This window comes from Mycosarcoma maydis, chromosome 1 (assembly GCF_000328475.2).
Source record: "Mycosarcoma maydis chromosome 1, whole genome shotgun sequence".
NCBI classification, from domain to species: Eukaryota; Fungi; Basidiomycota; class Ustilaginomycetes; order Ustilaginales; genus Mycosarcoma; species Mycosarcoma maydis.
This window is the reverse complement of record NC_026478.1, coordinates 2220449-2230567: the sequence shown is the minus strand read 5'-3', so window position 1 is coordinate 2230567 and position 10119 is coordinate 2220449. Positions and strand designations below refer to the sequence as shown.

Here is a 10119-nt window from a genome sequence, read left to right as displayed (position 1 = left end):
GATGCTGCTGAATTGCCGTGACATCTTTGGCGACTTGCAAAGTTCCCCCCGCCCAGTCTGCCTTGAACAACCAACTGGCTTTGCTGGCTGCTCTGCTCTGTCGCTCCGCCGCTTCACTCCCTGTATGTCGCTCGCTGACGCTTTGCTTACCTGTGGCACATTGAGATTCAAAGTTCCGTCTCCGACCCTGCCAAACTTCGTACCGCCGTGGGCCCTTGTTCAGATCATCCTCTCCTCTCCTCTCTTCCCCTGCCCGCCTCTCTGTTTTCGCTTGTCAGACTTGAACTCCGTCCGCTTCCCCTTATAGATGCGTCTCTCCTCGAACCAATCTGCTTCCGACGTTCCCCTGATGCTCCGCTCTTCCTTCTGACGATCCTTCTCTCGCTTCTCCGCCATCCCTAAACAACATCATCTCCACCTCGTCCTTGTCACCTTGGATCATCTCGCCTCCATCGTTGCAGCTTAGAATCGTCATTGCTCGCTCCAGCAACCTCTATACACAACGCATATACCACCTTCCTGCCCTCTTTGATCCACACACACACACTCGCTCTGAGCGACGACCACCATCCCCAATCGACTTCGCTTAGCTCGCTCGCTCAGCTTGCTTGCTCTCAGATGTCTGGTCGACCAGGCGCTCCTATTAACGGCATGTCGTACGGCATGGCTCCACCGATGCACCCGCATCACCTCAATCAAGCACCTGACTCGAACTCTTCTCTTCCTCCTCCTGGTTACGCTCACCACCAGCAGCAGATGAACCAATATGGCGCCTCGCACGTCGGTTCCCAGTTCGCCTACCCCAGTCAAGGCTTCTACGGCCATCCCGCTCAGCACCAATCGCACGAGATTGCTTCACAGCAGCAGCAGCAGCAGCAACAACAACAACAACAACAACAGCAGCAGCAGCAACAGCAACAACAGCATCCTGGCTACTACTCGCACCACACCTCTTCTCCTCAGATGGACGCTAACAGTCAGCTTTACGCTGCCCACCAGATGAATCACCCGGATGTCATGTCCAGCAGCCATTTCCAGAGTCATCACCCAGACCTCTTGGCACACCAGCACGGCTACGCTGCTCTTCAGGGCGCCGGCCTGCGTCCCAAACGCAAGCAGGTCAAAAATGCTTGTGTCAACTGCCAAAAGGCTTGCAAGAAGTGCGACGAAGGTCGTCCCTGCAGTCGTTGCGTCAAGTATAATCTCGTCGACACGTGTCAGGACAGTGCACGCAAGGAGAGACGTCGGGGCATCAAGCGTGGTCCTTACAAGCGTAGGGCTACCACCGGATCACAGCCTTCCAACCCATCCCTGTCCGTCTCTGGTCCCATGTCGTCGTACGGTCGCGACGGTTACATCTCGCCCTCGAGTCGCAGCGACGGTATGCTGAGCAGCACCCCTGGTGGAGAGTCAAGTTTTTCAAGTCCAGCTTTCGGAACTCAGGTGCTCGCTCCACGTACTCCGATGTCTCTTCAGATGCCCAACAATACCTGGCCATCCAGCGCGCCCAGCCCCAACATGGACGATCGTGAAGGTCTAAGGGCGAGGTACGGCCAGGCCAACGGCTCCACGCAGCCGTCCTACTACGGCTACGAGCAGGAAGCTGCGCACCACACGTATGATCGGAGCAGTTCGGTGCCAGTGAATCAGCCCGGATCGATGCTCAGCCCCGTGGGTCGCTTCCCGAATTCAGGCACGCCTCAATCGTCTACCTCTCAGTTGCCCAGCTTGAACTCGCAGTCGTCCTCTCACGCTGGCTACCTCAGCAATGTCTATGGTAGCAACAATGGTCGTACGGCTGGCATGAACGCTTCGACATCGTCGCTGGTCAGTCCACCGATGCATTCGTCCGCCTCCAACGGTAGCTTCTTGTCCGCCTCTTCCGCACCCAACGGTATCGCGCATCACCGCTTGCACTCGGACAGCAGCCTAGCTACGCTCAGTTCGGCAGGCGCTTCCTCCAGCACCATGTCGCCTCGTACGCCTCTCAATGGACCTGGCTCAGACGCTCCGCTGCTCTCCCCCTCAGCCAACAAGATGTCGAGCTTTAATCCACAGCAGCCTACCGTTCCCACCGCTTCCGGCACATTTTTGCAACAGGACGCTTCCAGACCTTTCCCGCTCAAAATGCCCAAGGCTCCCACTCGCGGTCGCTCCGGTACCGGCAGCTTGTACCTCGACCAACAGTCGGCATACTATGGCAGCAGTCTGGCTCCTGTCAACGTGAAGCTTAGCGTCCAGCAACAAGCGCAACAACAGCAACAGCAGCAACAGCAACAATTCCAGCGATCAAGTCCCTACATGACAGTCCAAGGCTTAGCTGATGACCGCAAACAGTTCCTCAACAGCCAGACGCCTAGGATGGATGTTTCCAATACCGCGGCACTCATGTCGCTCAAGGCGGAGCGCGACGTTGTTGGCACTCTCCCTCCTCCCGCTGGTTCGCTCGGTCTGGCTTGAACACTCTGATTCTTACTTGGATTAATAGATTTGTTTTCTTTAGACCTATTCATTCCTTCTGTTTAGCTCTCCCCTCATGTAACGGTGTTTAGATATGTATAGATCCCGCTCTTCTCTTAGATGACTATTAACGAAATGGATCCCAGGACTGCCTTTTTTCGTCTCTCGCAGACACACGTACGATGGTCGATTGCTTGCTTGCGTATCTGCTCAGGTCGGCCTTACGACGCCAGAACGAAAAGCTGTCGCAGCTGATTCCACTTTGCGCTTGTGCTTATTGCGACTCACAAGTCGCACCCGCAGATGTCTGCGGAGCCATGTGGTTGCGCGCAACACGGTGTCATTGCAAGCAGTCTCTATTCCATCGCAAACGGTATCTATACAATCGCGACACGCTAGCCAAGAGTTGCGCAACTAGGCCGAAAGTACGCTTTCGTCTTGTTGCTCGACCGGAAAGCCAGCCTTTCTATCAACCGATGCCAAAAATAATCCGATCCCCGTCCAGAATTGCTTTTGCACCTCGCTGCCCGTCCAGAAAGGGCACAACGAGGTATGGTCCAGATTGTCAATCTCGAATGTGTACCACTGGTTGTCTGCAGGATCGAGCAGATGACGTTGCAGCTCTCTGTCATGCTCTTGTCGTTCAGGCGGCGCTGGACGCGACGCGGATGGCGCAGAGCCAAGTTCGGGATCGCGTGCAAGATCGCGGAGAAATGAGCCAAGTTCTTCTTCACTCGGAGTGACGAGTGGTGGATCATGCAGGTTGATAGCGCGGAGTGAGGTGAAATAGGCGATTCTGATAGCTGAACGAGCAGAGCCGATCATGGACCGGTTTGTCTTGGAATGCGAATGAGTTGCTGGTGGTGGTAACACGCAGCTCTCGAAAGCGTCACGGTCCATGTTGCACATTTGGTTGTCGTCGTGCACGTTGACCAACGTGCCTGAGGGCCAAGTGGGTGATGAGTTTGATGTCGAAATGCGAGTGCTGGTCGAATCAGGAGTGGTCTCGTTGGGCTGTATGACGGATTCAGCTCGTTGGCTCCTTGTCCCGAACGGCAGACTTGCCGACATGCCATGGAAATGTCTGCATGTCTGTCTATCGCAATCGAACGGATGAAACTGCGATGCTAGTGGTACCACGCCGTCGTTTGCCCACCATTTTGAGTCCAGACTTTCCATGGCTGAGCGTGAATGCTTATCGTCTGCGCTCGAAAGGAAGCTTGGGCACGGCTGTAGACGCGAGTAGTCGAAATGACCGATGCGATGCGCAGTGTAGGTGAGCGGTGATAGCGACCAGTACGTTTCGGGTCGGTGGAAACGCGGTCGCGCTTGATCGCAATCGTCCGCGACGGTCATGCCTCCAGCATACGATCGATACCAAGTCTTCCGTTTCCGCTTGACCACGTTCACCTCCACGCCCCACTGGTCCGAGGCCCGATCCAGATCACGTTCTGCAAACGTGCAGTCCCAAGGTGCACAGTCTCGACCGCCTGCCCAGTCGCTCTTCCACAGTTGTTTCAAAAAGTCTTTCACTCCCGCTGTCTGCTCTACGCCCAAGTGATGCACCGCAACCCCTGCTTGCACGTCTTCCGCTTTCCGCTTGGTCGATTCCTCGCCAACAACGCTTCCACCCGCCAGTTGCGACCGTTTGATCGCCCTTCTCCGCTTCGCCGAAAAATGCCACGCATCCGCATGTGCATCGAAGAACGGAAGATCCAAATACGCCGCAATGTGGACAAGCTTGGATAGCACATCACCAAACGAAAACATGCGTACTTTCGGATACGGCAAAGGCTCCGAGCCCAGACTATAGACTAGCGGGGTTCCGCGAAAAGGCGACGAGACAGAGGTGATGGATAAGATGAGATCTTGCGCTTTCCATTCTGACTGTGAGGGAAGGCCGAGAGCGTGGTCGAAGAATCCCTGTCTTAGAAGCTGTTGCAATTTGAGAATCGTCGGTCCGCCCAAACTGTGGCCGATAAAGTGGGCAGGTAAGCCAGTATGCGTGTTCGAACCAAGACCCCAGCGCGGACACAAGCCTTGGTGGTAAGGTCGACCAAAGCGTGAGTGTCCGTGTTGGCGAGAGTGCTGTTCGCCATAGTCGACCGTTCCGCCTCGAAGAGCATAAAACAGTTCACACGCTCGATCGTGCAGACTAGAAACCGGTCCGATGGGTGCAAAGATAACCGACCGATCTGAACCAAGTCCCGAACGCCGTTTTCGACCATGATCCCGTGGTTCGCGTTGAGCTGATGAGCGCGACAGCATCTGGTCAACAAACTGTTGGTGACCCACGCCGAGATATGTGCGGAATTCGTTGCCCCATACCACACTCTGTGCTGCGCTCAGGAAGCCCTCACAGATGATGAGCGGTGGGATCGTTGCGCTTGCGCATGTGCGCAAGTCGTCATAGCTTGGCGCGGCATCTTTAGAAAGAACACCACCTTGAGCCCGGCTCGATGGCCCACCGAACGGCCAGAGGGACGCCATGCGACTGCGCGACCCTGTTCAGAAGTGCCTGAGATGATGGTGGTACCACATCAAGCTCGCGCTCTATGAAACAACACACTTGACCATCCCCCAGCATCGAGTCGGAAGACGGAATGTCCAACAAGAGTCCCAATCTGAGTGTCACTGTCGGCAAAACGTGAAAAGCCGCACAACTTGAGAGATTTGCATTGCCGCGGAATACACAGACCCTCTATCTCTCTATCTGGTATGTGCAATCTATTCGCCGACCTGACGTGGGTACGACGAACGACGATGAGCTTGCAGATCGATCATCTCGGCAGTCGTTTTCCTGATTCTCTTGACTGCACCGGAAGCGGAAAGCATGCAAAGTGGGCTGATCTGGTCGACGTCATATTAAGCATGGTTTGGCAGAATCACAATCAAATCGTGAATCTCGATGTCGAAATCCGAGAACAAAGATCGAAGCAAGCATAATCACATTTGACGCGGAACCCGCAGCGCATGGTGACAGAAGTGGATCAAGAAATCACTCACACTGCTGATTGCCATCAGATCACGGATTCCGCGGACTCGCTGACAGCATACAACGATCACGACTTCGACAAGGGACGACCTGAAACGCTGATCATATTTGTCAAAAGAGCCCCTACCTATCATCTGCGGCCACAGAGACTTGAAAATACCGCATCCCGTCCGATCTGCGCAGTCAAGCAAGTCGTCGCCTAGTCAGTACTGCGGTGGGGGACCACGCGGGAATCCTAGGTGCTGCAGTTTCCTTTTTTTTGCGGTGTGTGCCATGTGCAATTCATGATGTGGTGTGTTGTGATGTTTTCACCAACACCTTTACATCTTTTTGGCGGCCCACTTAAGATGCTTGTCGCTCAACGGAACTACCGTCACGAATCGCGAATCGCACACACGTGCAAATGACAGAAATGAGACAAATGGTTTGACATTATTGACAAGACAGCACCACTGTTGATCACAAATGTCCCTACTACCGCCTCCCTCCGACGTCCGGCCGCTACACAAAGTGCAGCGAGATGGAAAGCGCCGCTAGGTTCAAGTTACGCAGGAAGTAGCAGGCCCGGCCGTTGGATGCTGTTGGCAAAGGTGCTTGTCAGCTTTTTTGCCAAGGGCGTCTGAAGGTCGAGGAGCTTAATCTTGGTCCCAGCGAGCGCCACGACAGCCCATTGGAAAAGGCAGCGGGTGACTCTATAAGCCAGGACCGTGAGGAGACGTTCAACACGGACAGCAAGGAAAAGATGAGGGGAGAAAAACGCTCGGAAGGCGGGGGAGGGAAACAGATTTGGGAAAGGTAGGCATACCACACAGCAAGCAGACGTGTTCTGCAGCGCAGACAGCAAAGTCATAGTTTGCATGTGATACAAGTACAGTCGAGCGAATAAGGGTGTTGTCGAGCGGGTATCGAGGTTCGTTCAGGGTATCATAACTCGGACAACATGTGGTCAATCGTCTTCCTTTAGCGGAGGCGGGCCGCAAGGCTGCAGCATTTTCTCGGTGAGTTCAAACTTGACGCGGGCCTTGCATTCTCCATCGGCGAGCGCATTGTAGGACAGCAGGGGTGGATGTCCAACAATTGAAGAGCTTGTGTCCCTCAGCTGATGTGTGAGCCATTCGCTTTTGGGTTACAAGTCAAGACCAAGTCGAGTCAGTAAACACGGCACTTTTGCACATCGACAACGACCACTCGAGCGAGGTGGTGGTGGAGTGTCACTCACTACTTCTCGGTGTCGGCGTTGATGGTGCCAGTGTATCTGCTATGCAGATGCTCCAGCTGCGAAGCTGCCGTGTATCGTAGATCCGACATTCTGAGCTTCAGTGACGACCGACAGAGGCAGGTTGTGGTTGCCTCTGAAGGAAGCAGGTTGAGGTTGGCTGAGCGCTTTGCAGTCCTCACTGGGGGTTTTTTCTTTTTCTTCCTTGATCCTTCATGTGTCTGCGGCGGTGGTCGATTGATCGGGCTTAAGCCGTACGATCGTGAACGTGATTTGTCAGCATCAGCTAAGACGACAACAATTAGAACCCTTACATCACGTTCGCGTCTTCACTCTTCACGCTGTGTGTCAAGCGTGCTGCTGCTGTCATATGCGCTCCAACCCCTGGAAATTGAGAATTTCCGCAATGGGTTCCACCCGCCAGCAACCTTTTAGCTGATGGCCGACTTACAGTATGCCACAAAACTGTCGCTGTCGATCAAGCTACACAACACAAGAGGCGATCCGACCCCTTGCTGCTCTACATACGAAAAGCGGATAACGTCTCTCGCATGCACAGGCAATGGCGATCATAGTGCTTACTGCAGCCGACCTCTCTCGGTCAAGCAACCTTTCAACGCCGAACAACGCGATTTCGCGCAAGTCGCCAAGCGTCAGGTCTGGTACCGGCGCGTGAAATTCGACAATAATCAGAACGAGACACGAAATACAGTAACTTACTGTACATGTACCTACGAAACACAAAAGGACAGCTCGGGCTTTTTTGACAGCTGCAAGCTGCATCTCGGTCATCACTGCCGAGCCACATTTCCAAGGCACTTGCACGATTACCTTGTCAAGTGGGTGTGTGTATCTCTCACTCCCTGACAGGTTCCTCTCGCAAGGCTTGGCCTTGTGCTTGGTCGAAATGATTTGCTGCTTGCTGTGCCTACACTTTGGCGGACACTATGGTGTGGCGAAGCCGGCGTGCAACGACACTACGGTCGCTCAGGGTTCTACGGCAAACTAACCTTGCCAGCTGCAGATGTTCACCTCGCTGTTGCATTCATGATTGTGAAGCCTCGGAAGAGCATGCCTTTTTGCAGTACAAACTTTTTGCTGCCGCTTCCGCTGCCGTTGGGCTCTTGCCCAAAGTAGAGCATAGGCAGTCTTGCATCAACTCGCTCTTGTTGGTCTCACATCACGATCGACGCTTCTCCAGTCTCGCTTCGGTCATTATCTTGCAAACGCTCGGATATCGTGCAGGCTCCCGCCGTTTCCATCCGTCTAAGCTCGTACACGACCGTCGTCAGTGGCTTAACGTCGTCCTGCTCTTCATTCGCTTGCGTCTGACTGAACACATGATCATAGCGATCTTCGTTGCATTCACCTCCTGCCGCCTTCCACCCTTTCCGAGCTCATTTGACCGCCATCGTCAATGTCAGCCTCGAGCTTGCTCGCTCTTTTTCTCTACATCATCCATCTTTCTGCTTCACCATTGCCATAGAACCCTACTCGCAACCTCCTTGCTCCATAAAATTTCCGACTGCAATCCAGTCTCGCTCAGCGACAGCATCAACTCATCATAGGTAACTGCGACACGCGACCTTGCCAAGAGGGCTCGCCTGACCAGCATGTCGGGCACTCCTGGTGCTGCTGCTGGCTCCAGTAGTGGTCTATCGACGCTTTCGACGGCGCTTCTCGCTGCTGCATGCACCGCTGTAGCTGCTTCTGCCATCTTCGTCGCCGTAGCGTTACGCCGATATTTGCAAGCAAAAAAGCGCAAGTCCTTTTTGATCGCCCCTTCGCAAGCACCAGCGTCAGCCGCTGCCATCTACGCACAACGCATCAAGGACAAGTCAATATCAGCCGAAGACATTAGCGTGCCTAATCGCACCTTTGCTTCTGAACGCGCTTACAACGTTCAGCATGGACCTGCCAAATCGCCGCTCGCACAAAGGTCAGAAACGACCATGCGTCAGCACAACTTGTTCTCAGCAAGGCCATTCGCCTCTCCAAAGCTGCCCAAGGCTGCGCTGCTCTCGCCAAGGATGCCACCTCCTGTATCGGCTGATCAGTCTTCTCCACAAACACCTCGCACACCCAAATCTCCAGGCTTGACTGAGCTAGCCTTGTCTCCTGGCCCCAGTATCCTTCTCAAGCCTGTCGCCTATGGAAAGTCTCCACGGATCACATCGCCATCTCCTTCCAAGGCTAGCGCCACCGACAAGAAAATAGACGCTTCAGAACAGAAAAGGAAGCTTACACGAAGCGCGGTGCCATCCATGTTGCTTCGCAGCCTTGGCGTCTTGCCTGATTTCTCCGCCACTTCGAGCTCGGAAGCGAAGGAGACCCTCGTCGACATCGAGATGCAGGCAAAGCAGGATCCAAATGACGAGGAAGAGCCCTCTCTAACACCAATTCTTGATCTCGGCATCGACTTTGGAAACGAAGAGTCTTTTGAGCAGTCGCTCCAGCTTCCCGCCGACTTCTCCTTTGACCGAAACAACAGCAACACTTTGGGCCTCGATTCTTTGGCATCTGAACAAGCAAAACAGCCACAGATGAGCGTTGGTATGCAAAGTCTCATCGACGCCTTGTCGCCCACTCAGCCAGAGACTGAAATGCTTCCACGCTTCAGAGCAAACCCTCCCGCAAAACTCACCGCCGTGCATTCATTCGCGCCAGGACGCTCCCACCTACCGACGCCTCCACCCTCAGCCGGCTTGCCTCCTGCGCCAACAAGCGCACCGATGCACAAATTGCCCTCCAATGGCTCCTTGCAGAGCAAATCGAGCAAAGCCACTGCAACGAGCGCTGCATCCTCTGCACTCGACTCCTTCCACAGCGCAACCGGATCCACTGGACAGATCTGCATCAATATGGACACCATCGACACTGCGTTATCCCCAAATCTTGACTCGGAAGACGGGCAGGAGACTCTCTTGCCCTACCGCCCGCTGAGTCTCGGACTCGGTCCAGCGAAGAGTGCGTCGCATGACACGTTGACCAACTTGCTGAATGGATTGCACACGCCGTCGCGAAGCTCAGACGACGATCTTGAAGCTAGCAATCCGTCCATAGATGAGTCATCAACCAACAGTCGATCCTCTTCGAGCGATGATATGTCGCTTAGTTCGTCACAGACCAGCGTCGATGAGGCCAACACAAGCATCGGTAAAGCCAACATCGTGCCTGCTGCTTCGATTCCGCCTCTTCCGCCTACGCCTGTCTCTGTCCCTAAGACGGCTCAAGACCAGACGCATCAGGCCAGCTTCCCTGCTACCTTTGCTGACGAGCCTTCTGAAGCAGTCGCGCCCTTCCCGACGCGCAAGAGGGCGTCGACGCTGGGCGCTCTCGACCGACCAAAAGTCAACACATTCAACTGCATGAATCCGCGTACCGCACCTATGCCACCCTCGGATGGCAATGTCACAAGCCCGAGCATTAACGTCGAGTCGTTCGAAGT

At 54.5% G+C, this 10119-nt stretch overlaps 5 protein-coding genes and 1 non-coding gene across 6 annotated transcripts in view; 4 read left to right on the top strand and 2 right to left on the bottom strand.

The window, feature by feature from the left end:
* Position 1: 1 nt before the first annotated feature.
* On the top strand, positions 2-307 carry UMAG_11835 (uncharacterized protein; the record flags this gene model as incomplete). The annotated part of the gene is made up of 1 exon (XM_011388518.1): positions 2-307. One exon carries the CDS (start codon positions 2-4, stop codon positions 305-307), a length of 306 nt encoding a protein of 101 aa, XP_011386820.1.
* Positions 308-618: 311 nt separating this feature from the next.
* Positions 619-2460, top strand: UMAG_00750 (uncharacterized protein; the record flags this gene model as incomplete). Its single annotated transcript, XM_011388227.1, has 1 exon — positions 619-2460. One exon carries the CDS (start codon positions 619-621, stop codon positions 2458-2460), a length of 1842 nt encoding a protein of 613 aa, XP_011386529.1.
* A 414-nt stretch (positions 2461-2874) lies between these two features.
* Positions 2875-4950, bottom strand: UMAG_00749 (uncharacterized protein; the record flags this gene model as incomplete). The annotated part of the gene is made up of 1 exon (XM_011388226.1): positions 2875-4950. The coding sequence occupies one exon, from the start codon at positions 4948-4950 to the stop codon at positions 2875-2877; it is 2076 nt and encodes a 691-aa protein (XP_011386528.1).
* A 641-nt stretch (positions 4951-5591) lies between these two features.
* UMAG_16205 lies at positions 5592-5706 on the top strand. The gene has a single exon (XR_897716.1). It is a non-coding gene; the product is annotated as a 5S ribosomal RNA (ribosomal RNA).
* A 695-nt stretch (positions 5707-6401) lies between these two features.
* On the bottom strand, positions 6402-6763 carry UMAG_00748 (putative Splicing factor 3B subunit 5; the record flags this gene model as incomplete). The annotated part of the gene is made up of 2 exons (XM_011388225.1): positions 6402-6573; positions 6675-6763. 2 exons carry the CDS (start codon positions 6761-6763, stop codon positions 6402-6404), a joined length of 261 nt encoding a protein of 86 aa, XP_011386527.1.
* A 1521-nt stretch (positions 6764-8284) lies between these two features.
* The window catches only part of UMAG_15024 (uncharacterized protein), a gene marked incomplete at both ends in the record, with an annotated part of 4128 nt that continues 2293 nt past the window's right edge, over positions 8285-10119 (top strand). Inside the window, one exon of the mRNA XM_011388555.1 lies at positions 8285-10117. Coding sequence (XP_011386857.1) covers positions 8285-10117 — 1833 coding nt within the window. The remainder of the gene's footprint in view (positions 10118-10119) is intronic.